Genomic DNA, 27,870 nt, shown 5'->3' with positions numbered 1-27,870 from the left:
CGGGAAGCGAGGGAAAGAGGAGGATATGGCCACGGGAGAGATCACAACACTTCCCTCCACACCTGAAGACGGCGGCAGCGGCGGCTTTCCTCCCGGGAGCTTCAAGGAACCCAAACGGCTGTACTGTAAAAACGGGGGCTTCTTCTTGAGGATAAGGTCTGACGGGGGAGTGGATGGAATCCGGGAGAAGAACGACCCCCACAGTAAGTACTCCCACTTCTTCTTCTTTGCTTTGCAAAGCACACAAAGCTTCTTTATGTTCTTTTTTAATATGCAACAGGGAAGTAAGAGTGAAGCTGAAAACATCATGGAGGAACGATGTGAATTTTCCAGCTTACTGAGGTTTATTCTCCACTTGTAAACACCAAAATGTGTGTAGGCCTAACTTCTGGAAAGTATAATAACTCTAGTTCAAGGGACTCAAATTTTCTTAATCATTGGGGACTTTGATGGAATATGCGTGATGTTTTTAGTAAATGTGGATCCCCATGCTGAGTCACAGCCATCCACGCAGCTTACTGTGTGGTTTACATCACACAACACAGCACAACATGACGTTAAAAGTCAGAAGGAGTGAATTACTGATATACGTCCCTGACGTCCCTGTCAGTGTTTAAAGTCTGTCAACTTATGTCACTAAAATTTCTAAAAATTATACTTTTACTATAAAATATAATAAAATATACTATGTACCACCAGGTAATCAGTATTCATTTAGAAAGTGAAAGAATTATTAGGCTTTTTTACTGTTCTTCTTGAAGTTAACAACTACTAAAGTGGAAACATTAATGTTCTTGTTTGTCTTGGACAGCTGTGATAACCCTCAGTGGGTCTGTACCACTGATTACTTCTAAGTGTGTGTCCTAAGTTGCATTGGTATAAGTGGGAGGGGAGGAAAAACATGGGGCTTTTCCGAGGAATGTTTGGAAGTGTATTTCCAAAGATTCGTTGTTTTCAGTAGGTGTTTCCAAACAAATGCTTGATATGGAACCACTTCAAGGAGAGATGAGCTATTTTTAGAATAATTCAATTACATTCATTCAGACGTCTCTGTGACATAAAGTGGGAAAATGACCTTGTTGAGATGATGTGAGCAAGTTGCATGTTTAGTTTATATGAGACTAGATATCGTCTTAGATTTCGGACATGGTAAGTGTCGTCTTTTCCTGGTTTCAAAGGTGGAATTACAGTAAATCGATGTCATTTTCTGAACTTATGACACTGATCTAGCCATTCGAGTATTTACCTTTAAGGCCCAGACACACCAAGCCAACAACAAGAACTAGCTACAACAAAAGCTGACTGTTGCGTCGCCTCAGGTTGCCCGTGTCCCAGCCAAAATGTTGGACACCGCAACAAAGACTACAGCCAATGGCCAACTAGCTCATATTCTCCACACTAGCAGACGGCGGTCGTCTGTAATCATCATTCAAAAAGGGAAACTGGAAGAAAATAAACACAACAACACAATTCAGTATTGCCAGAATAAATATTTACTGTGCACATTATAGAACAAGTTTGTTTCGCTCTCACTCCCTCTTGACTTAAGCTCTTTGTTTATCTTCCTCTCTTCCGTTTCCCTCTTGTGCGCTAAGCTGAAGTCAGAGTGATTTCATTCATTGATGGGCTCCGCTGTCTCTGACGCCGATTCAACAGTCCGGATAAAAATTTTTTTAAAAAAGCTGATGAGGGCAGACGAGGGCCATTGAGGGCCAACAGTGCGAGCCACACCACAGTGACTAGGGTGACAGACCCTACATTGACTGACAGCCGACTGTCTTGGCTTGTGTCTTTTTCCATTTCCGCCAGTGTCATAATTTTCGTGACTGCATGTCTGTGAGAAACTGGACAGAAACAAAATAAAACTCAACAAAACTGTCTTGGTCAGTCTTATTAGTCCTTTAGTTAGTTGTTCCACAGTTCCAGCAATCAGCAGCTCTGGTTTGGTCAAAATAAACCTTTGATTCACCAAGTTAGATGTGAAAATAAGCTCTAAGTCTGCATGCAAAACATACTCATTACAACCTCTCCAGTATGAAGTTAGTAGAAACATGGCCTGTATTTTTGACCGTATGGAAAATCATATCGTTGGGATGAATTTATTCAATGCATGGTCTCCGTACAGTCCATGGATGTGTTGGTGTCCTCCACTGCAACATAATTGGGTCCTCTGGAAAGACAGGTGCTTATTTCCTATCTATTCATTATTCTGTGGGCTATAAATATATGTTAAACCCATTAAAAAAATGGATACATCCAAAGCCTAACTCAGAGCCCTGACGTTTAAGCGCTGCAGGCTGATTCGGACCCTTGATTGGAGTCTGAAAGATTGCAGCCATTCGCACACGTTCAGTGAAGAAAGTATGACAGAGCCTTTAGTCGTTATACTGATGATAAGATTTATCAAAAATCTTGTTGATTAAATATTTTGTGACAGCACTTATAGTCAGACCTACAATATCGTCACCAAGGTATAGGGCTGGGCGATGAAACGATAACGATATCAATCGTGTTATAACTTTTCCTAGATTGAAATATGAGACGTAGTCACTAGAATCGCGATCGAACGCATTCCAGACGTGTTTTGACAGACAACACGAACAGTCAATGATAATAAGAATAGAGCTGCGGTGAACCAAATGCAGTGAACGGCTTTGACTCTAGAATACAGCTGAGTGTTTGACAACCGAGTCCCGTGAGCTTCCACAGCGTTTCATTATCGCAGATCAAACAGCTGACGGTCCGACAGCAGCGCAGTGAGACAGACAAACAGAGCGCAGCTTCTCCTCAAAGCACCAAAGTGTCTGAAACAGCCAAATTTGCAGAGGTGGAAAGTGACTTCTTTAGACTTCTACTGACTACTTTGTGTTAGTTTCAGGTTAAATCAGACTTTAGACGAATCATTTAGAAACACCAGGATGCATCGCTCCATGTCTCATTCAGCCGCTCGCGCTGAGCTCTCGTTATTATTACCAGGGGCAGATGTCAGACCTTATTTTCAGCCTTTCTCTAACTGGGAATGTTGGCAGGCTGTTGGCAGTTATAGGAGAAGTGGGCCTACTCAAAAGTTGTTTTTTTCCTCAGTAAAATGATTAATATCACAGAAAATCACAGAAGTTGAAGTCAGAGTCCTACAGTCATCAGAGGTTGGCCTATTATCAGCACAATGTTCTTAAATTTAGCTGAAGTTTGTTTAAGATGGAGCTTTTAATTTTATATAATGCTGGAAAGTTTAATAAATAATAATAAATCGTATGTTTTAACACTCCAACAAACCATGGTCACATGAAACTGTATCAGAGAACTATGAGGGCAAAAAACGAGCAAAAAGCAAAATAATTGTTCATTAATCGTAACCGAAGTAAAATGTTGAAATAATCATGATATTGATTTAAAGTATGAGGTTCAGAAATTTTAGTAACTGGACCTCTTTGAATTTTAATAGCATAGGTCCTCCAGTGGGTGATGCCTGTTCTACAGTATGTTTGTCATGTTCAGTGTCTGACAGAAAATAAATATTTAAACCAAAATTAACCTTTTGATATCTTCATATCTCACATAGTAGTGAAGGGAACCTTTAAACTTGACAGAAATAGTGATTTGATGTATATTGTGATATATATTGATATTGACTGATATGAGAAAAAAATTATTGTGATAATGCTTTTTTCTGTATCGCCCAGCTCTATCAAGGTATTTGGTCAACCATGTTGTGATATTTGGTTTTCTATATATTCGCCAGCTTTAGTCAGCAATAAAAGACAAAGAGTCAGTATCACGGATTCAGAAAGGGCTATATCCAAAGTGAGTCACAAAACAGGAATCGGTATTAATCATTAAGCTTTTTAGCAAAATGTTTTCTTACAGTTAAAGTGACCTGAGCTGTGCTTCATCAATGGCCCTTTTGTTGAGGCTCTGATTGACCTGCCAACTATTTGGACAACATAACATACCTGCCAGTTAGAATTGGAAATGTTACCCAATATAACCCAAGATCCTCAAGTGGGATATTAATGTAGATGGGACTCTACTCCATCACATTTTTGTTCTTCGTAATGCCCCATGCCAAAACTTTTTGTGCACAATATTACCCTTACCTCACCAACCCCATGACAGATGACAATACAGATAGGACCACACTGCACCGAGACAAGCCAAGCTGAAGAAAACTTTCCTCTGTATTCACAATAGCTGTGGGACATGATATTCCCAGTAAACACCGAACACACGACAGCACACTCGGAGCAATTATAATTTCTTTTCAGGGAAGAACACCTCTTTGATCTGTGACACGAATCACTGAGACAGCGAGCTTAACTGCAGACAGATGCGTGTCTGTCTGAAGTCTTAATGTGGATTAATTCTGTACAGATCCCTTAATTTACCTTATGGGGCCCCTGCTTCCTTTTTGGTGGTTTGGCCTTATGCAGAGTATGCTTTGTTGGCAAGCGGTGTCGCCTCTTCAGAAAAAAGAAAAAAAATGTGGAGAGGATATTGATACAGTCTCTGTGAGGAAGCTGTCACACAGCCAGCAGGTACTGCGATCTCAGACTGCTGTCAGCCACACTGTAATGCTACTGCTTCGTGGGTTGCATAAAATGAAGAGGAAACTTAGAAGAAATTATAAATGAGGTGGTTTCTCCAACAGAAACTGATGAATCCCTAGAATTTTTAAAAACTAAAAACCAAAATTAATGATCTGTAAGAACATTTAAAGCCACATTAATCAACATTTCTCACTAACTCTGCAGCTTTATGAAGCTTTTAAGGCTCTTTTAGCTCATTCCTCTAATTTGATCCCCCACTTCGGGATTAATAAAATCCATCCGTCCATCCATCCATTCAATAGTGTTAGTTTTACAGCACATTTACTGTTTGATTCCAACCCAATTGCCAGGATAAATTTTGGCTCTGTGTTTTTCAGTAAACCATGGAGACATTACTTTTGTACTTTATTATATAGTGTACACATGGAAACGTATTCATTTAAAAAATATATATATTTTAATAACCCTGTGCAAACATGACTATTGTTGAGGAACAAAAACCATCTGGTTATGGTTAGGAAAAGATCATGTTTTGGCTTTAAGTACCCGGTCTTGATGGCACAATCTCTGCTCAAAATGTGGCAATGTTTCAGTAAGAAAACGGCGCTTTGAGTGGCACTATCCCTGGTGAAAATACAGTAAAAGATCACTAAAAACACCCATGTTTGGCGTCTACAAAGCTGCTGGAAATGCAACAGTCACTATCTCAAAAAGCAACTGGTTTTGTTCTTTTTTGTGTCCAACTGTGGTCTGTAGCTTGGCCAACCAACATCACCTCCCAATGACAAAATTCAGCATATACAGTATACTGCATCACTTTAGAAACACTGATATTATACACATGAAATCCACCATAGTCGCATAAAATGCCAACATTTTCTTCTGGGTCTGGGCTGTTGATTCACCCTAACCGCTCTTATCAGTGTTGTTTAAAGCTGCAGCAGGCAGCCATATCCACTGATCAAGCTCTGATTAACACACTGCACACTACCTGCCCAACAAACAGCAGAAAAAGTCAGCAGCTAGCAACTTATAACAAGTTCAAGTTCAAGCACTTACCAGCTTAAGAGCTAGACATTGTACTCAGGAGTTACTGGAGAACAAAAAGGGGCTATGATTATATTTATCAGGTGGACACAGACATGACTAAAAAGTCTTATGTCTGCAGGATGTATAACCAGGCAATTTCTTTACACATTAGCCTTGGCAGTTTTTAAGTGTTATGGTGCTGCGGTGTTCCTGTCGGCTTCTTTTTTTGCAAATGCCCCCTTAAATTAACTAATTCAGCTTCAAATGTTTACATGATTTTCTCTAAAGATGTTTGCTCTGGAAAAACAGTTTCCTCTCTCTGTTTTGTGCTACAAAGCTAATCACTAATCTTCCCTCCAAAGTTAAATTGGTGTGCACCCAATGTTAAATGACCTGTATATAGCGAGTAGATAGTGCAGGCTGACTGTAAGGCCAAGACTGTCTCACATGTTAGTTGTGTTTACAGCTGGAGAAAAGATTTTATATTGAATGCCTCACATAGCATCTCAACAGTGACTTGATCCTCACATTGCTGGCTAGAGAAAAAGTTTTTCACTGGAATTTGATGCAGAAATCTGGTGCCTTGGATGTTTTTATCTTATAAAATAGGTGTATTAAAAACAGCACTATACATCCTATGAGCACACCTCTAATGACGTCTGTGTTTGCTCATTTTGTTGAAATACACATTTGTGTTTTTCCTCAGTAAAGCTTCAACTCCAGGCGACCTCGGTGGGGGAGGTGGTCATCAAAGGAGTCTGCGCAAATCGCTATCTGGCGATGAACAGAGATGGACGACTGTTTGGAGCGGTGAGTAAGATGGCCCGACTTCTTTCTGTTAACGAGAGTTCAACTGATTTTACTCTGTAAATGCCGGGTAATCATCAAGAAGCATTTCCTTAAAGGCTCCTTTTTTTTTTTTTTTTTTTAACCAACAGTGCTTTTCTGTGTTAAACACCTCCAGTAAATGTCCTCTGCCTCGGTCTCAAGCAGCATTTAGACTGCTGTTTTGGAAACCAAACATTTATTAGCCACCCAACAAGAAGTCCTCCCTCACAGGGAAATAATTAGTTTGACACATGTTTGTCATAGTCAGCACATAGTATTACAAAAAAGGTTTGACACTAGATGAAATAGGCCCAGGACAAAATGATGTTGTAGATTTATGCGAATGGTTTTGTTTCTATGCATCTACTGTTTGTTTTGAACAGAATTTGGGTCCAGCTGAGGCGTCTCTCCCAAATCAGCTTTTGTCTTTCTTTCCATTCTCCAGTCTCATCCTCGGCGTTCACACTGCCTTGGCCAACAAAATCATAACACTCATCAGATCCAGATCACATTATGTGACGTGACTTGAGGGTTGACTTTGTACCGATACAGTTCAGAACGGCAAAGAAATAAATGCATGGTGTGCAAGACGTTATTTGGCTCTGCAAAAAAAAACAAATACAATCACCCGTATTCCCATTACCACTTAAGTTAAGGAGAGACAGTGGTGCCCCGAGAATTTTTTCACTGGGGCCACGGATGGGGCCACAAAAGATCTCTCACACCAAAAGACATTACTGAATTTCAGTAATTCATACATATCCCCGACACATGGAGATACAAAAGACATTCAGACAGTACTGTTGTGGTATTTAAAATGTTAACTGTGCTGGTATTAGTCTATGCACAACAGATAATTAGTCATTTTAACTGAAAAATAAGAAACCAAAGTATATCAGTCTTTTTACATATCCTTCTTTATTCTTCAAATAGGCTGGTTGTTCCTTTCTGTAAAAGGAGAATTAGATTTAAATTGTAGTACATTGACTGTAAAGAATAAAACATTTTTGGGACTCTTGGGCCTCCATAGAATCAATTTTCATTCAGATATCTTGATGTGAGAGTTCAGGGGACCCCTTAAAAATGGCCATGCTGGTTGTTCCCTTGCCAAGTTTAATGTAAATTTGAAATGACATTTTGCCTCCTTCTGAACAAGCCATGCTGACACGTTTGGTATCAGTGGATGTGTTAGGTTGTCTGGTTTCACAAGGTACCACCACCTTTGTGCTCGCTTAAAACAGCAGGTTGGGAAAAAGTAAAAAGGTGAATGATGTGAGCTGTAGTATTTGCAGGCTTTTATTGTAAATTCTTTGGGATCTCCACGGGCAACCTGACAGTCACGGGTGATGGGATGGTGGATATTTGAGCAGTACACTGTCTGGGAGACAAAAGACATTTAAAGGAGCTAAATCCAACAACTGACTGGTTCATAAAAGACTGTTTGTTGTCGGGACGTGGAAATTTGTGAATGAGAGGAATTTTGAGAGCGTGAGAAAACAGAAATGATGAAGAGGCTTAATATTTCTGAACTATAATTTAAGTAGGAGGAGATATAAATGAATTTGTAAAAGAATAACGGTTAGAGAGAGGATGCTACTTACTGAACTTTTGCGAAAGTTTCAGTATTTGACCCATGCAGTCCACTGTGAGTGAGCAGATGCACTGTGGTGTTTTCTGGAAGATCGTACTGGTATTATGTATTGTTTCCTACTATCCTGCAGCAGAACATCTGATGTCTGTTTCCCTTTTTTTTTATTGAAAAGCTTTTAGGAAGTTGCCTGACTGACCAGCAGACAAACTGACTTTTTACCATTTGGCTTTTCTTGTCATTAACTGATCAGATGTTTCACATGAGCAAAAGAAAAACAGTTGTGTATTGTCTCATTACATGACATACTGCCAAATTAAACTGTTGTGCAGGACTTTGTGAATGCGCATCAGAAGTAGCCAACACCAATTTGGCACCGCTGCTGGTCTGTTGCCGCAAAGTTGTTGCTCACAGTGGCAGTTGAAGTGTGAAGTGTTGGTGACTGATGTGGTTTGGTGGTTGTGAAGGCTTGTCCACAGTCCATGAAATTGGCAAGGAGCATTTCCTCCCTAATGAGAAGCTACAGCAGCTGCCACCCAAGGCGTTGTTCTTTGCTCTGCCCTCATTAAAAAACCCACAAGATATTAGCTTTCTACTTATAAACATTTGTGGTGTGAACAAAAGAAATTTAGTGTATTGACTGACATGGAGATTAACATTTGTTACCAAAGAAAATACAATGTTTTCTCTCTAATTCATCACCTTGACAGCGATGCTCTTACACATATTTTATGTAGGATTAGAAGTCATTTGCTAAGTAATAGATTTTTACTAATGTAAATAATGGATACCAACAACGTACACATTAGTCAATACAGAAATTTGTTCTTCTGATAAGATCTAAAAAAAGATTGGAATAATTTTAAGTATTTATTTTGTCCTATACCTTTTAACAAAACAACAATCATGAATAAGGGTAATTTACATGGACAGCCTGGACCTATTGTCACATGTTCTGTCAAATTGACGATGGAAACCACAATTTCTGAGATTTATTGAGTGAAACGCCTGCGGACAGCAAAACAGAAAACACACAGAGTTTTGTTTTTTTTTTCAACTAAACTAGAGTTGGTGATTGTTGTAGCATGGGAAAGAAAAAACAAGATTTTTTAAAAATTTTTAATTAAGTTTCTGTTGACTTTGAATTAAGTGTGTTTTTACAAAGATAAAATTACTGTTTATTTAATCGGAGTCTGGTGTGTCAGCAATTTTGGGGCTGTTAAACAAAAGCAAGCAAGCAAAGCTTTATTTATATAGCACATTTCATTCCAGGTGGGAGCACAAAGTGGGAGGTATAAGTTGCCGGCATGAAACAAAGCCATCAACTGACCATTAAAGTGAATCACGTCCTTTAAACTAAAACTAAAAACTCAAAAAATAATAATTAAGATGAAGAATGAACCGATAAAAGATAAATGACATTTTTTAAATTAAAAAATAATTAATAAAAAGTAGACCATTAAAAGAGGATAATACAGAAGAATTAAAATAAATAAAATAAATAATACAAGAATACATTTAATGAAATAATAACACATGAGTAAAAGAAGTGAACAAAAAAAGATAAACCAATAAACCAGTATAAGCAAAAACTCACCTATGTTTAAACAAATTAATGAAAATAAAAAGTATTGAAATACAATAAATTAGTCATAAAAAATAATAAAAAGATATTATTTGAACAGAAAGGTGAATCTCTGTAGGAATACTAACAACAACAATCTGTCAGTGGCAAAACAAACACTTACTGTGGATTTAATTTGATCGTACATAATTACCTGGTAACTTTACATTGCAGCCAATTTTCCCGCTATTTTGCAGAGGTCTGCCTCAATACTCGACACGTTTCAAGACTAGTTGTTCCTATTAGTTACTAAGATACAAAAAACATGGGGTGCGGTTTGAAAAATGCAGATGTTAAAGTTAAAAAAAATCACTGTCGAGATGCAACACTTAATTGAACTTCTCTCATGTATATCTTCTGTATGTCCTGGCTATATTAAGGCTTGCTCTGGATTCAGTTATCAGTAGTTCAGCGGTCTCACATTTACAAAACACTCCCCCCAGAAAACACCACACATAAGATTACTGTTTGTTGGAAGCTGCTGCTTTTGCTAACGATTTGTACATATCAGCCCGGGGTGGTTGTTGCACTTGAAAGAAAATGTCTTCTCACTAATAGCCCCTCGGCTCCATGCAGTCACGGTCAAGTAAAAACAGAAACTAAAACAAAAGCCTCTTGTTGGACAGGGTGTAAGGCAGTTAACGCCCAGCGAGACTGCAAGATTTTGGCCAGACGTTCAGTAATTAATAATTTCTTCAGGTTTTCTACAAAGGACAGAGGAGGGGGTAAAAGAGGGGATATTGTTAGCACCTAAAAATAGATACAGTCATTAACATGTCGGCGCAAGATCCAAATCATTACCAGCCGTGATGTCTCAAGTGCTTTGCCAGGTGTTAATGTCACAAAACATTACCGCTATGTAGTTGGGATCAAAATAAAGGCAGAGTTTGGACATGGTTCCTACAGCCAGAAAGAAAGAAAGATTTAAGACTTAGACACTTTTTAATGCCAACAGAATTAAATATAAGGCTTAAAATGAGGACAAACAAAAATACAAATCACGAACCAACAGAAATTACTAAGGGTAAGGGACAGTATTGCCAAAATGTAACATAACACCTACCTTTTTTTGTCTTGTGGTGGAGACGCAAGTATAACAGAATTATAGCTGGCATTTGTTAGCAGGTTTCTTGGTGATTTTTGTGCGCATCAAGTGCATTGAGCGTTGTATGGTCCTTGTATACAAGGAGCATTGTACCAGTTTCATCCATGCCACGAAATCTTGACATTTTTAGGCATCCCGGCCAGAAACAAAATATGAGTGTTGTTGGTTCCACTATCGTGATCTGTATGACACAAGTGCAGGAAGCATTTGGTAAATAATTTTGAACAAAATTAGATGTAAACAAATTATTTTGAGAAGAAATCTGATTATAAAATCTGACTTCAAAACTGCTTTAAAACATTTTAATACCGATTAAGGTCTTGTTTTTAGCTAATTGAATTCAGTGCTTTCTAAGGGCCCTGACACACCAAGCCAATAGTCAGCCATTGGTCAACGTCCATCGAGCTAGTAGCGGCAGAGTGTCCCGCTCTGTTTGCCCTCTCTGGCCCTTGACGGCTTTTTTTCAGCTGATTCAGCAGGTTGAACTGGCGTCTGAGCCTGTTGTGTGAGTGGATTCAATCTGATATGCAGTTCAGCTCAGCACACAAGACGAGAAACGGGATGTGAGGAATGTCAACAAAATGCTAAAGCCAAGAGGGAGTTAGGTTGAGACAAACTTGTATTGGAGAGTTGTGGTTGGCCAGTGGTTTGTTGTGTTTATGTGCAACTTTTTTGGATCTGTCCTTCCTGTTTGTTTTCACATTTGTTAAGTTTTTCACCTATTCACATCAATGTTTAATGTTTAATGATGATTCAGGGGAAGCTGGACTAAGACAAACACTGACTAGCGCTGTAAGAATGTCCCTCGTCAGGCATGGCTCCCTTTAAAAATGTCTTTATTTGATAAATGTGAAACACTGACAATTATTCGTAACCAACAGTCTCCTTAAAAAAAGGTGGCATTTAGCTCTGGGTGTTTTATGTGGTAATTTAATGTCATACAATGTCAGTATTACAAATGTTCTCCCTTTCCAACAATATATATGAAACAAATTCAGTCAAATGTCATCCAAAACAAAATAACATGTTTGATGAAGTGCCACGACAGAAATGAGAGGATGACTAGCAGTTTGAAAACACACAGTAACATTTAAATTGAACGTTCAAATGGAATAACCGAACTAGTTTCCGTTTGTTGAAATTTTAGAGTACTTTCGCAGTTTTCCTACATTTCCTCAGTTTGTAAGCACATTTAAGTGTATTAACAGTATTTATTTGTCCTGTAAGCAGAAGGCTGCAGACTTAACCCTTTGAAACCTGAGCAAATTAGTTTGAATTCTTTTCTATTCTTGTGAATATTAAAAACACTGCTAAGAAGGAAAAGAATGAGTGAATGATGTCTCACAAACTGCAAGAAATTAGGAAAATGACCTAAAAATAAGTTTAGAAAGAGAGAGAGAGATCTTAATATTTTTTTTATTACTGTTATGCTCCCCTTTATTTATTTATTTACTTCTTATTATCACTAGTGTGTTTCCTCTGTGTCAGAGGAAGAGGGTGGGTGGGAAGTTGGGAGTAAATTCTAGTTGGTGTTCATAACATTTATTGCATTTTGCCCTAATCATTGAAAATGTAATAAAGTCAATATCAGTCAAAAAACAAGAAAGAGGCCGAGAGATTAAAAATGACAGGAAAAAGTCCAGAAAACTGTATTTGTAATTAATAATGTAGTAATTTTTCTTGACTATTTTGTTTTTTTACCTCTTTTCTTTTCTGGTAAATGTTCTCAGGTCTTAAAGGATTCATCCTGTTTAAATCCCCAAACCCTCTACTGTTCCTCATAAACGGCTCACCAAACATCAAATGAAACTTGTTGTTATTCTTTCTTTCTCTCCAGAGACGAGCGACAGACGAATGCTACTTCTTAGAGCGACTCGAGAGCAATAACTACAACACCTACCGCTCCAGGAAGTACCCAAACATGTACGTGGCACTGAAGCGGACTGGCCAGTACAAGTCTGGAAGCAAAACTGGACCGGGTCAAAAGGCCATTCTTTTTCTTCCGATGTCTGCCAAGTGCTAATCCGGGGATCCGATTGAGAAATATTAAGTGGAAGCAACAAAGAAGAAGATGTGACGGCAATGAAGACAAAGTGTTCCCTCAACATTGCCCAAATATAGCTGTGACGCTTTCTGACTGTTGTATCCTGAGCACGTCTGCTTTTATTCAGCTTTTACTTTTAAACAGCTGCACACTTTGAGTACTGGCTGCTTCTCAGTAAAACTAGGTTTTTTACTTCTACACTAGTGTAGCAGACTTCTACACGAGTGCAACTGGAGCCAGGTGCCTTGCTCAAGTGCACCCCTGAAGTACAGCAGTGTTCATTTTACAGATTCAGAACCTCTGTATAGAGGAATATTTCTCCTCAATACAAAGGGTTAAGAAATGCACTAAAATCCTACATTATTATAACTTTACAACAAAGAAGAGGTTGAATTAAATAACTCATTTTTAAATGTTATGACACAAAATTATTCAACAAAAACAAGACTAAAAACACACAAAAATTAAAATCCACACATTGCTTACAGTTTTTTCTAATAATTTTTCACGAGTCATTATCTTGACACACTTAACGGTTACAGAACAGGTTTGCTGAGCTTGTCTTTGTTCGGCGTTTCACATTTGCAAGTGTTCAGAAATGAGACCTAAAACTTAGCATTTTAGCTCCCCCAGTTCCCTTCTTGACGTCAGTGGTTTTTTTGAATGGGTTTTTATTTCTTTTTTAAGGTCTGTGCTTAACACAAGCTTAAGAGACTTTTAGGTTTTGCTCTGTGACATAAAATGCATCAGTAAAAACCCCACTCGTTAGTTTTGAAACTTTTATGCGTCTTAAAAAGTCAGTTGCCAACAAGAGGCTAAATGAGACTACAGAAGTTGTCGCCAAACACAGCTTTACAGCCTTTACAGCCGTAGAGATGTTGTTATGTGGCTGTGATGCAGTTCATTTATAGCCTAACGTTAGCTTTTTACTTCTGGCAATTGCTTTTCGGCTTCAAAAATCATAAAAGTGTTTATTCGTGAAAATTATCTTGCTGAGCAAGTATCATAAATGTTAATCACAGAGCTTTTTATCTGCAATAATCCAAAATCCAATGAAAAATTCCACAGACCTTTTGATCAGGGAACCAGGGCGATGCTAACTTCCCTGTCAGCCTACAGAAAACGTAATCCCTGCACGACTTTATAATCGAATAATCGAAAAATAAAGATTTGTGCAAAGAAGTCCAAACGTTGCATGGCACTGGAGCATAACTCATACATTCACCAATACAAGATAATTGTTGAGTGATGTCACGTCCAATGACAGAGAGGCAGTTAACTTGAAAGAAAAAGATAAGTTTTACTTCATCAGTCCAATTCAGCAATGCAGCCAAAATTAATGTTAGCTTCTGCTAATATATGGCCTGACACTGGGGGTTAGCTTGGTAAGAACTATTCCCAGTTAAAAATACAGTAAAATTTTGCAACAGTACCTTCAAATATTGGCAACCATGATTGCCTGACAGATATGGACTTCCAACATGGCCACCAAAATTGTTAAATAAACCATCTTTTCACACTATGAGTGACAACACTACAGCGGGACCAGCATGAATGTCTAAAGAGAACTGGATACAGCATTGGCAATGTTCGTTCCTTTAAAAGTTGCTCATTGGCACACAATGCTAAAAAGTTTGACCTCCAGATGTTAAGTTACCCAGATTTTCTGTATCATTAGGCGCGTAAAACAAACACAGTCGAGCCTTCGCCGGCTGAGTAGCTAACTTCCGGTTCAGCACTCTGCTAACCTGGATGAAGATTTGATTGTGTGGCTCCTCGAGACTTTTGAAATGTTATCAGATGGAATGGATCCAATCCTTTTATGGTTATGGCTCTCATATCCGGCGCACTTTCTGGGGGCCTGTTTCACACTACAGGTGACAAATCTACAGCATAGCCTGCGACATTATCATTGAGTTGTCGCTGAAGTGTAGCTCAAGCGTTTGTTGACATAATTATGTAGCCATGTGTTTGTGTGTGTCTGCGAACATATGATATGGTTAACAATTTGCCGCGTCAAAAACTGAGACCAGCTCAACTATCATTTGTAGCATGCTGCGTCTCCCACAGAATTAGAATCTGTGTGGCTACAGAGGCCATGAATGCAAACTTTAAGACCCATTGTAATTAACAAATAAGTTTTACTTCCACTGCGCCTGGTGTTCTGCTGCTCCATCTGTGCCCAGAGTACGCTCTGTGCTCCGCAAGTGTGTGCACAACCAAATGGTATATATATTCCAATAGCACTCCTAATTAACAGTCCAGCTTCATAAATATAAAATAATTTTGTGGCGGCAGATGTTTTGATCATAGTGACCTGTGATGAATTGAAAAAAAAAAAAAAAAAGTTTGGGAAACGCTGAGCTCATCTCAGCAGTGGCAAATGTCAGGCGTCAGTTTTTGGCTTCATGTAACTGACTTGCATTGAAAATGACTTTTAGCTTGTTGCTTTGTCACCGGTAGTTTAAACATAATATACAACTTGTAGGCACCTCAGTGGCATGTTTCCTTAAAAACCATAAAGTGATGTTCTTTCAGACAGGGTTCCCACGGTCATGAAAAATCTGGAAAAGTCATGGAATTAGCAAAAATTATTAAAAGGGCTGCGGAAAATTGCAAAATTTTGTTGCATGTAATGAAATTGTTAAAGTAATTTTCAGGGGATAAGTTTTTATTTTATGTAAAATAACGGCAAATTCATTTTCTGAAGCTGTCAGCGTACTGTAGTTTTAATACGTGTCAGCGTGTTATAAAGTTTTGTTTACCATCACATTTTTTAGTATGAATCTGATATATTTGCTGGGCAAGTAGTGCAAGAAATTGTTTTCATTATGTGTCCTTGAAAAGTGATTGAAAAGTTTTGAAATTTTGTCAATGAGAGTGTGGGAACCCTGTTTAGACCTATTGCACCATATTTCTTCAACAGTCACAGTTGGTGTTAAAAAACACACTGCAAACACAAATCCAGTCATAAATACACTTTAAATATGAGAAATACTGATGACCGTGTGTCACCACGGCAACCTATGACATGCTAACCCCATCAGGTCGATGATGGCCTGCTAGGACTTCAGTGTCGGAGGAAGCTGCCTGTGGTACAGCTGGTAAAACAGCCCAGAGTAGACCGCAGGCAGCTCCTCCATAGTGAGGTCGATCTTGTCGAAGCCTTGCTCCAGGCCGTGAAGGAGGAGCCGGGCTACACGAGAGGTGATGGGCGTAGTGTGGCTGGTCTTTGCCAGCTCGGCGAGGTCCAGCCACTCGCAGCGCAGACACTCCTGAGTGCAGAAGTTGATGTCGTAGGTGAGAGGGCTGAGTCGGCAGATGATGTACATGTCCGACATGCCGAAGGCGCCCGGGTGGTTGTGCTGCTGCCGAATGCTGAGCAGAGATCTGAACTCAGAGTGAACGCCAGTTTCCTCGAAGACCTCTCGAACGGCAGTGACACCTGAGAAAAATTAAGTAGAGTAAAAATAAATGTAAGTGGAGGCATTTAAAAGATCCTGACAAAAAGGAATATATTTACGTTCCCCTGTCAGAGTCGCCTCGATGTTTAGATGTGGGGAAAAGGAAAAATACATATATTTTTTTGTAAAGACAAACGCTGCTTTTTGGGTTGGTTCATGTATATAATATTAAAGCTGCTTTTAAAAAGAAAGGTGAATTCGGAGAGACATATAATTCTTTGCGTATATATCACGTGCCTGTTTTTTGTACAGTTCAAATGAATGTATATGTATCGTATATTAAGAGAAAGTTCACCCCAAAATCGAATATATATATTGTTTTTCCTCTGACCTAGAGTGCTGTTCATCAGTCTAGTGTTGGAGATATCGGTCGTAGAGATGTCTGCTTTCTCTGCAAAATAATGGAACTAGATGGCACTCGGCTTGCGCTGATCAAAGTGCCCAAAAATAATAATAATTAAAAAGATATCAGCAGCAATGTCTCTTTCCAGAAATCATGACCTGGTTACTCAAGATATTCCACAGACTTTGTTGTGAGCAGTTTTATTTAGGAACTATTGTATTTCTACCCAACTCACCTCAAAACAATCTAGCCTGATAAACAGCACTACACGTAAGAGAAAAAATGAGTATTTTTGAGTTTGGGGTAAATTATCCCTTTTAAGCATAATACTAAAATCGAAGGATTTAGCTAGATGTACTGTATTAGGCTCTGTTGAGCGTAACACTCACCGATATTTTCTCCTGGGTCGGACAAACCGCCGGGGAATTTCCAAGCATTCTTTGTCTGAAATACAAAGTTCAGAATTAACATCAGTCGTGATAGATGGCACTGCTGTAAATGTATCATACTAACACGTATACTTCCAAAAATGTTTGTTTTGTTTTGAATCATAAAATCTTCCATTCGTTTTAAGTCACTTGTTTCTTGCAAGTTCTTTAACCCTTTGAGACCTGAGCAAACTGGCTTGATGTCTGTTACGCAGTTAAAGGGTGATTAGGAACTTCAGAAGAAATTACCCAAAAATTTGCAAAAATAACAAGAAAATTACCTGAAAATTTAAAAAAAAGGGAAATGATGCAATTATGTAATTATGATGATTAAGAATATAGTCTTTTGGACATTTTCCCCTATTTGCTACTAATTTCTCACAATTTTAGAACAGTTCTTGCCAAGTTGCTCATAGCCTTTTGTCACATTTTTTTTTAAAAATAAATCAAACCAATTTGATCAGATTTTGAAGGTTTAAATACTAATGAAGGTTCCTGAATCCAGCAAAAGAAAAGTGATGTTTATCCAAATTTCAAAGGGTTAATTCAGAGATGCCATCGTACAGTGTGGCAGTAGTTAAATAGATAATGTGTTCAAGTGATCATTTTATGCATCTGAAATAATAATTATACAGGCAGAGAGGTATTTGATGCTCTGATCTGAGCATCCTTTCCTTTTATATTTTTATTGAACTCTGAAGACTTTTACGTTTTAATCGGTGAAATGTGTCTTCCAAAACTGTCTCACCACTTATCCTTAATATTTATGCTGCTGGTTAAATTATGATGTCAGTGTTGTATATATATTTTTGTAGTTCCTTAAAGAATTTTGTATGCAGTGCCTTTTTTTCCCCAGAAATGCTATTTCATCTTATCCTTGTGTTACCAATCCCCTCTTTTTGCGGAACACAAATGCACTACAGCATCTATTTTCATGTATTGTCAACAGAATGCTATATTTTTGGAGCTGTTTGTAAAATGTGCTGGTGAAGAAGGAATAAAGAGATTTTGTGTAACTCCAATCAGTGTGTTTTTTGCAGAGTTTAAGGCCTCGTCCCCACCGGAGCTGTTAGTGCGAAATGTGAAAATAATAATACCGAAAGCACTTAGGTACCAAACAAACTGTTCCCGCGTAATCTGTTGGGAAATGATTGGATGATGGTTAAATTAAATGGTCATTACATCATTCAGCTCCCCGATGGATGAAATCACGTTCAGTCAACTGGGGATCTGTCAATTGTTTTTCGTACTGATGTGAGAGTGATAATGTCCTGCTTTCTTTTCAGGAAGTTCGTAACCCTTTGCGAGCTCTGAACTGACTCGCTCTGCCAGAGACTCTCTGCTGCCAAAGGCCAGACTGTTATAGAGCCCATTTCCAGTAAACAGCTCGAGGAGGAGGAGGAGGAGGAGGAGGAGGAGGAGGAGCAGAGGAAGAGATAAAACACTTTCCTCACTTCCAGGCCACTAACCGTTTCCCTCTGCTTCTGGACAAAAGCCATTATGATGCATTATGTGCTCTTAAGGTTCCCGGCTGGGACATATGTTGCATGTTGTCAGCAAACAGGCCCACTTAAATCCTGTCAATTATAATTTGAACTATATTTGTCATATAATGCAGCTTTTACAGTAAATGTGTGTCCTTTCTCAGAATATTCTTACTGGAACTCCTGAGAGACTGAAGAGAGATGAACATAAAAACTGCTAATGAGGACGTTTGTTACACATTATCCTACAAATTTTATGCTACAGAGATTTAAATGATTCACATTTGTGAAATGATATATTGTGTTTATATATTTTGGGGGGGGAAATGTTACTTTTAAATCATTTCTTAACCCAAAAACTGATAATTAAATATCCTCAGATGTCTGCATTTAGATTTGGTTTTAAAATGCTTATTTTTGAGATTCTAATAGGTTTGGGTAGTATGTAATATTTCATACCTTACTGAAAAGTCGCTGAGGTACACACCCCAACCGCCATGCCCCCAAAAATACACAATAGAAACACAAAATATTAACAAAAAGTAATATTCCCACACCCATTTTCTTTTTTAAACGGAGAAATACGACTGCACACCTTTTGAATTCAGCTTTCTCTCAGTGACGGAAGACAAATGAGGCTTAATTGCTAGCTCCGGTTTGGTTGAATTAAATCCTTAATTCACAAAGTTAGATCTAAAGAACATGCCGTTTCTGGCTGCCAGCTGTTTACGGTCCTGTGACTTCTCCCTCCACCACAAGTTGTCGGGGTGTTTTTCAGCTCGGTTTCCTGTTCCACCGGTAGAGACCAGAGAATGGGCTCTGGTGGTGCGTGCTGTGCACTATATACAATGAGTTAAATAGAAAGAGAAGTGTCTGTACATACTACAGTATTGAAAAACAGAACTTCTGGATTTCTAAACTACCCTGGTGTACTGTAATACTGTGATACTGTGATACTGCCTAAGCCTAATTTCTAACTCAAGAAATCTCAGGCTGTTCTCACGCACTGTTCATAAGTACACTTACAAAAAGTAATGCATTGGTGCCATGTTTCTTTTTTCCCCAAAACCTAACCTTCATAACTTTCCTTTCCTTTCAGGGCGACTGTGGCTCAGGTGATGAAGTAGTTCATCCTGTAATTGGAGGGTTTGCAGTTTGATCCCTGGCTCCTCTCGTCAACATGTCAACGTATCCTTGGGCAAGATACTGAACCCCAAATTGCTCCTGATGGCTGTTCCATGGATGTGTGAATGTGTGCAAAAAGTAGGTGGTACCTTTTAAATCTTGATTTTGAAAAGCAATTTTTGTGTGCAGAGTAATATAAGTGTGTGTAATATCCAAACAGGCCCTAAGGGTAAATTTGTGAAAATTATCTAGCTAAACAAACTGTGTAAGTAAACTTTTGTCAGCCACAGAGCTTATTTTGTGCCGTAATCCAAAAATCAAATGGAGAAATCCCTTTTGCTTTTTCTCCAGGGAACCGAGACGATATTAACTTTTGGTTTGGCTGTGAGGTGCTCTGACGTTTGAAACCGCTGTAACCATGTGCCGACCTTTTGAGCTATGGGTCAGTTAAAATGTTAACATGCTTTTCATTTTACTCCTTAACTTGTGAAGGGCTCATGTGTGAGGGGAGCTACAGTTACAGTATTTCCACTGTGCAGAAGATCTACTGTATACTAGCTTATGTTACATGGGTTCGCACAACGCCAGGACTTTCTGATGTTTGATGCTCTGAATTCCTGGCAGCTGCAGCAGTGTGGTGGAGATGTGTGGTCACATTACAAAACATTATGTTTGTATTAAGAACTGGAGCTGCTGCTGCTGCCCTTACCAGAACAGTTTGGGCCATTTTTAGGTTACAAATGCAGTTTGTGTGAAAAGTTCTTTGCTTGTTGCCTCATTTATGTCGAGTCGAGTTTGCTGGTTTATCCTAAAACATAACTGGTTTCCAAATTACAGCATCGTGGTGCAATCTTGTTTTGAGACTGCAAACAAATCTGTGTAGAAAAGCTTTTAAAAGAGGCCTGTTGTAAGTCAAGCTCATAACAACTCGAGCACTACAGCGGAGCTCTGTGCGAGCTGACAGAGGAGCGCACTCACTGAGTTGTTTGAGTGCATTCAGCTCTTGTAAACACCGTGTTTGCTTGAGGTCAGCTAATGTTGTGTGGAGCTATGTTAAGTGTCAGAGGAGCTGAGGGTCCGAGAGGATTTTCACCCACGTTTGGATCAACAGAAGCAACATACAACTCGCTAAATAAACAAAACTAATCACAGACGTTTATAGCAGCTCTAAGATATCTGCTGCTTCAGATTTTCTCACTGTGGAAGCAAGACACAGCTGCAGCTGCCAAAAATAATTTTTAACCAGCCATAATATGTCAGAAGAATATGTCATTCTACCAACTTACAAACCGCTCCAAGTATATATAATTACCGTTCTGTGCTTACAGCATGTAAACAGATATTTAGTTATAATATAACTAATGATTGGACCGATGTTGAAAATTTTGTTGAAGTATGTACTTAATATTCCAGTATCCCAAAGAAAACTGTAACTTTAATCAAGGACGCGGTCTGTGTCATTCGGTCGCTGTCACCTGTCAGCAGTGTCGTATCCCCTTTGCACATGTGTCAGGGTTGTGGTTGTCTGCCAGAAGCTTTCATACATTAGCTTTTTGTCCAATTTTAAGCCACAGTTGTTATGACTCACTTTCAAGATCTTGATGGTATTTGGTTGTATCTTTTAACCAGATGTAGGATTTTACACATAGGACGTCTGGATCTTAAGTTATCAGAAAAACAAGCAGAGTAAATGTTAGTGCCAGCTCGGCTCCAGCCCCTGCTGTGCTGATTTTTAATGTGAAACTGCTTTATTTTGTGTTTTTAATGGATTAAATCCCCTGGTTCAATAGTTTTGGAGAGGAGGAGACCTTAGTGGTTCAGTTGAGAGACTCCAAGTGGCAAAAAAATTACATTTTAAATGTTTGAAGTGTATTCAGTTCTGTCTTTCTAGTGCTTTCAGTATACTGCTAAAATACAACAAATTTCTTGTTTTACTTAAAAAAAATGAAAGGAAAATATGGATAACATTATTTTACTGAATATACTGAAGTAAACAGAATGTACACCCATAGAAAAGAATAATATTGCATTTTAAAGTCTAGTTTTCTACTTAAAAATCCCTGAGTATAATGTCACAATGCTCTGCGGTGTGTGTATCCCACAAGTTGATATATCATTGACAATTTAGGAAAAAAACAAGATATTGTTCAGGCCTTGTTATGATGTAGAGTGTGTTCAAAATGACGTATACCTTGTTTTTGTCTTGGACCACAAGAACCTTTCCATTGGATTCATCAACAGCTGCACCTGGAAAACAAAACAAACTCATTTTAAATATGTTTGCAAGCACTTATCAGCTGATTCACATTCTGCACAGACAATTTAAAAACGAGACCTGATGGCAGTCTCACTCGAAAAATCTGCACCATGTGGAGGATAAAGCTTGGAGCTGAGCCTCTGTCAGGCCTCAGACGACACAACAGCTGCCTCTGATATTTTCTACCAAATGCTCCAGTATGTTCAGCAGCTAGTCACTAACTTTCTGTGTGTGTTGTTTGTGCAGGGCTGATGGCGTGCAGTGGGTTTGTCAGAGCTGGAAACGGTGCTGATGAGAGCGGTGAGAGTGAACCAGAGCAGTAAAGGTATGGGCCAGGAAACAACAATGAGCTGGAAGCTGCTGAAATGCTACTTATGGCTGATAATGACTGCAGATTTGAGTGTCAATTCTTTTTTTTTTCTTAACATATTTTTATTGAACATCAACAAGATAAAATATGCATTAACAAGAGAAAAGGTAGATGTACAATGCTCACTCTTGCCCCAAAATAATGTTTGAAGTAGCCCGAACACTTCACCGTCACCGCGAGCGCATGCAATCGTTATCTCCGAACAAGATTACAGAACAGATTATCACTTGTTCTAAGCAGGGGTCGACTGATAATTGATGAGGGCAAAAACCAATTTTTGGAACCCATATACATTTAAAATAAAGATAAAAATGTTTGTCAAAATTTAGAATTTGGAATATAATTATAATTTGTAAGAGTTAAGTGGTAGGGACAGGGGGTGTATTGAGGTATGGTAAAAATGTGTTACTTTCCCAAAAAAAATGTGGAGTACATAAGGAAAATGTTCTTGAAAAAATGTTGCGGAATAGTGACGGAAACATCCACTGAGTTGACTGAAAAAAGGGGCCCAACATAAAATAAAATTCATTGAGTCTACACAGAATCCGAGTGACTCAGCTGTACTTGTAAATGCTGTGGACATCCCGCTTCTCCATCAACATTTTTCTCTGCTGTTCGAGCAGCGTTTCAGGTAGTGACTAAGAGGGGCAGCTATGTGCCACAGCTGACAGATTCAGAGGAGGAGGGAAAACGGGCCACTCTCTTTTCCGGTTGCTCCATCCGACCGACCGGGACGGGCCTCCTTAAATGAATGTCACAGATGTGTAAAGAGGGATGGGTCCTCTTAAAGGCCTGACTTGGACTTCCAAGTGGAAACTGATGTCATCCCCCGATCCCTGTGCCATATGGCGCTGCACAGGAGGAGGCCTGGCTGCTGCTGGGGGAGGCTATCATTATGTAGCCTTCAGTCGAGGAAACAAAATGCTCACAAGGAGCAGGAGAGAAAAAAAAAGAATAGGAATTAAGAGACAAAAAGCCCAGGGGCAGTCATCACAGGGGAACTGTGGGCTGTGAGGTAAAAAACAACGGTTCATCGCTTGAGGTCATGGGCTGAGCCACAAAAACATTTGATGTCTCCGCTTAATTTATATATCACGTTGGCTCCTCCCGCTGCTTTTCAGTTTTTACAGTAATTATAGGTTCACAGTAAAATCTGCTGTATTGCATGAGGTCACGATGAGGTCAGAAGTAGAAATATGATCTGCTCTGATTGAGAGTCCCTCCAGATCACAGCACAGACTCAACACTCACGCTGGATTTTATTATAGATTACTAATTAGATTAGTAAAGTGATGGCCTTTATTTTCTTCGTTTCTGTGCAAAATCGTATTTGTTACGGATTAAGTCCGGCACGCAACTTCTGATTTAGTTTGTACACAAACTGTTCTTTAATGTGGAGGAGACAGCATTGAAAACTGTGAATGTTATCAAAAAATACAATTATTAAAAATGCTCAGTGTGTCACTAGGCGATGCAGCTATGAAACACTGTTGATGATTCACAATATTAATGCTTTTTTGGTAAATATCAGCCAGAATGCATTGCCTTTGTTTCACTTCTTGTTCGAACTCTTTGCAGGGCAGCTTAGGGACTGTTCTTCATTTATCGGGGGGGCTGGTGAGACTTTCTTTCTTTATTTATTTTTTACCCTTTCCAAAGCTTTACTAGAGCCCTGCTGAGTGACCGGCAGAAAATAATGTCCCTCCCTCCGCCATCAGTTTGTTAAATTTAAAAACTGACCCTTTATTCATTTTTTTTTTTTACATATACATGTATAAACATGCCTACGCATATCCATATAAAGTGATTTAAGATTACAGAGTGTTGTAAAACATTTTTCCAGTTTAGGAGGATGAATAAAGACAAAATAATCAGACTATATGAAGCTATTAGGTAAAATCTGCCCTCTTGATAAAGGGGAAATGTGGTGTATGGCTTTAGATTTTTCTTTGTATTTGTTTTTTCTCTCTGCGTCTACCATAAACAGTGTTTGTTGAGTAACTGTAATTGCCAGACCAACTATTTCTTTGATGGATGTTTTATGAAAGGGGCAGGTAAAATAAGAATATCTTCTTCTCCCTGCTTCTTTTTTGTCGTGGCATATGTATTAGAGTTTTAATCTTAATCTGATTGTTGTGTTTTCATGACCAGAGAAAATAGAAAAAAAAAATAAATGAACTGTAGAGCCTTCATAGACTGTACATTGTGTGAGTTTCTTGTCTTTATCAAAATAATAAGCTGCAAGCACCCGAGCAAACAAGTATCAGATGCTGTAAACAGCTGTGTATTTCACATTCCTAACCTCAATTTCATCATTGTTTTCTCTTAGATATTCTGGCAACAAAAAAAGGGAATTTCTGGACCTGTTTCCTCACTGAAGGATGCTGTGGACATGTTCTGACATGCTTCAAGTGCATCTCCTCTGAGGGCGTCTGAACGACGCTCTGCCCTCTGCTGGACGGTAACCCAGCACACCTCACACTGCAGCTCCTCCCTTCGCTGCTCTGCTCCCCACATTCAGTCCTGAGGCGTGAATTTCCATGTGCGCAAGTGAAATGGTCCAAAGTTGAAAAATGCGTAACAGGCCAACACACAAACAACCTCTTTGTCTCTTGTGTGTGTGATTACCTGATGTACATCATCGCTGACTTCAGCTGTTATTTCATTTTATCGACATTATTTTAAAGTAGCAACAGATGGATTTATTATTCACTGATGCGCAAATCTGTCTCTAAATCTGTAGGAAACACTGTGATGATTATTTTCTCAATTAAATTAAAATGAGTGGAAAATGCCTATAAATGTTTCACAGAGTCGGAGGCAGAGTGACACCTTCAGATTTCTTGATTTGTCCCACCAGCTGTCAAAAATCCCCAAATACTCAGCTCTTTATTATATTTTTTTGTCTTGTTTTATTTTGATTGTTTGTGATCGTAAATTTAATGATGCAGGATTTTATGTAACAGTGGTATTGTACTAACAGGTGCAGATTATTGCTGCAAGATACTTTATTGTAAGTGTGAAGATTTTGTTATATTCTTATCTTAATTTATTTAGTATAGTAGCTGAGTTTTGCTCAAATCTTGTCTAGCAACCATAAATGTGCAGACACATATATGGCAACAAAATCTTAACTAAAGGTAAAATTCATATCTTGTTTTTAGACCTTTCAACACCTTTTTTCCAATCTCCATCACATCCATGACAACTGAGCAGACTCTGCTTATGAACACTTTAACATGTTAATGAAAGCTCATTGAAAAACGAGTGAGTTGACCGTAAGGTAAGATTTTGTGTCAAACAACTATTTTCAAACTTAAGAATGAACTTTAAGGCTAAAAAAATCTCTACCTGCCACTCCAATTTGGTGGGTTGCAAACCCCGGCAGTCTGCTCTCACCCTCTCCCAACCACAGCGCCAGCACAGCGTGGTCAGGTTTGGTGTGATGGAAGCTGAAGCCGTGAGTGGAGGCGGCGGCGGCACATCGGCTCAGTGAGATGGGCACCCGGAGCCACACTGCCACTTTGCCCTCTGCTTTCCACCGGGCCAAAGAGGCTGTGGAGAACATAAAGTAAGTTAAAAGTTCAAAAGGACACAGAAACTTTAAAAATGGATTATTAATGATTTTTATGATAAACTGCAGAAACAGGCAGGAAATATGAGACTGTTTCTGATACTTAATCTGGTTTTGGAGGCAAATGGGAAATGTAAAGAAGAGGGAAGATGACAACAGAGACAATTTGGTGGAAACAGCCTGAAAGTTGAGGAAGCAGATCTTTAAATGTGGGTTGATGGTTTGAATCCCAAACACAGGAATAATGTAGCGCTGAAACAATTGGCCAATTTATTGATAAGCATATAAATAGAAAAGCAATGTGTAACACTTTTTTTATGATTTGAGAATCATTTAAGTAATGAATAGATACCCAAATATCACTGTTCAGTTTTATAATAATTCTAATAAAAATATCTTTAGGCTTTTGGCTGTTAATCTAAACAACAACAACAACAGCAAAAAACAAACAAAAAACAAGCAATTTAAAGACCTAAACTGACTGGAAACTTAGAACTGGCATTTTCACTATTTTTTATTGTTATTTGTTTTTTATTATTATTCAGTATTCATTTTCTAATTTTTATTACTCAACACTTAATCAGTTACTTAAAAAATATCAAAAGAATATTTAATGAATAAAAGAACATTTTTATTTTATTTACTCATACATTGACCTCTTGAAACCTGAGCTAATTGGTTTGATCAAAACCATAGGAGCAAGGCAACAAGCAAACAAAATGTAGCCCAAAAATTAGAAAATAAGTAGTAAAAATGTTACCAGGAAATTACCTAACAATAAGCAAATAAAAAAGTTTTTTTTAAAAACCCTAACCCTAACCCTAACCCAACAAACAAGAAAATTACCAAGATAAAGTGCTGAAAAATATATGTATATATTTTGTATATTTTATTATTATTATTTACTGTAAAGTAGTATTAAATATAAAATCAGTGTAATTATAAATATAGCTTTCTGGGTATTTTTCCCAATTATTATTAGAAAACAAATTTTTTGGTAAAATTTCTTGAAATTGGTGGAACATTTGTTGCTACCTTGATCATTGCCTTTGTCCCCATGTTTTAAACAGTTAAAGTGTCTGCATGGCAGGAACTTTTTCTTTGTAAAATCTCAGGGAGCTATTTTCATTTATTCATTTTTAAATGAACTTGCTGTATACAACGCTTAAAGTTTTAGTTTTGATTAAACATTTGCATGATGCTTTTAAACAACGTTTTGTGTTGGACGTTAGTGCATTCCTGTGTCTAAATTTTGACGTAAAAAAATCATTTTTATTTTAAATGCATTTTGGTTCCAAATATCTGTTATCGATCTCATTAACTACTAATAATCAGTATCGAACCTGAAAAAACCAATATTGGTTGACCCCTAGCTTCAAGCGCCTGCATATGCAAGACCTCCATCATGTAACAACCTAAACAGGTCGTCCTTCATGCAGACACTTAATAGCTCAATTTGTGGCCAATGCATTAAACAGGAAATCTGTGCATTTCTTAAAAACATGACCTGTGCATTGTTTCTCCTCTAAAGCTCACTTTTAAAAAACTCACCTTGCAGCAATCTGCTAAACGAGCTTTCGCTGATGTCCTCCGGTAAACCGACCTCAGCCAGGTTGACTGTCACTCCACCGAATCGGTCCACTTTACCTGTCAGAGCACCGGTCGCCTCCACCTTGTGCAGCTGAGAACGAGCTGCAGCGCACGAGACCGCACGGACAGCTGAGCGCGCGGGACAAGACGCTCTGCTGCACATCCGTCCTCTCACCAACGGCAGGAGTTTTAAGGCAAAAGCACAAGGAGCCATGGTACTACGATAAACATAAACAAGGTTTGTTCAATGTCCAACCGGCATGTGCTGTTCCGTACAGTACGGTTACGTAAACGTCCGCCCTGAAAGTTGCATAAATACCGTAATGCACCGGTGAAAATGCGCGAGGGCTAGCCATGGACATATATGGGCTAGCTAGCAACAGAACACGATGGGCTGGTGTGGTACTGAGCCAAACTCCATTCACATATCTGACAATTTAGCGAGACACCACGTAAACGGCAAATTACTG

The 27,870-nt window shown here is 38.6% G+C and overlaps 3 protein-coding genes across 3 annotated transcripts in view; 2 read left to right on the top strand and 1 right to left on the bottom strand.

Moving 5' to 3' along the window:
• Window positions 1–25: 25 nt before the first annotated feature.
• fgf2 (fibroblast growth factor 2) lies at window positions 26–18,022 on the top strand. Its single transcript, XM_042492960.2, has 3 exons — window positions 26–203; window positions 6,283–6,386; window positions 12,559–18,022. Exons 1-3 carry the CDS (start codon window positions 26–28, stop codon window positions 12,742–12,744), a joined length of 468 nt encoding a protein of 155 aa, XP_042348894.1. The 3' UTR covers window positions 12,745–18,022.
• nudt6 (nudix (nucleoside diphosphate linked moiety X)-type motif 6) lies at window positions 15,729–27,766 on the bottom strand. Its single transcript, XM_042492962.2, has 5 exons — window positions 27,362–27,766; window positions 25,588–25,791; window positions 21,801–21,856; window positions 16,962–17,016; window positions 15,729–16,210 (listed from the first exon to the last, which is right to left on the bottom strand). Exons 1-5 carry the CDS (start codon window positions 27,612–27,614, stop codon window positions 15,828–15,830), a joined length of 951 nt encoding a protein of 316 aa, XP_042348896.2. The 5' UTR covers window positions 27,615–27,766; the 3' UTR covers window positions 15,729–15,827.
• Window positions 27,501–27,870, top strand: part of afg2a (AAA ATPase AFG2A) — a 141,227-nt gene continuing 140,857 nt past the window's right edge. The window contains exon 1 of the mRNA XM_042492953.2: window positions 27,501–27,638. The gene's annotated coding sequence lies outside the window, so the exon portion shown is untranslated. The remainder of the gene's footprint in view (window positions 27,639–27,870) is intronic.

This window comes from Plectropomus leopardus, chromosome 8 (genome assembly GCF_026936395.1).
Source record: "Plectropomus leopardus strain MGB_pleo_1.0 chromosome 8, ASM2693639v1, whole genome shotgun sequence".
NCBI classification, from domain to species: domain Eukaryota; kingdom Metazoa; phylum Chordata; class Actinopteri; order Perciformes; family Serranidae; genus Plectropomus; species Plectropomus leopardus.
The sequence above is the reverse complement of the archived record's forward strand: the minus strand, read 5'-3'. Positions and strand labels throughout refer to the sequence as shown.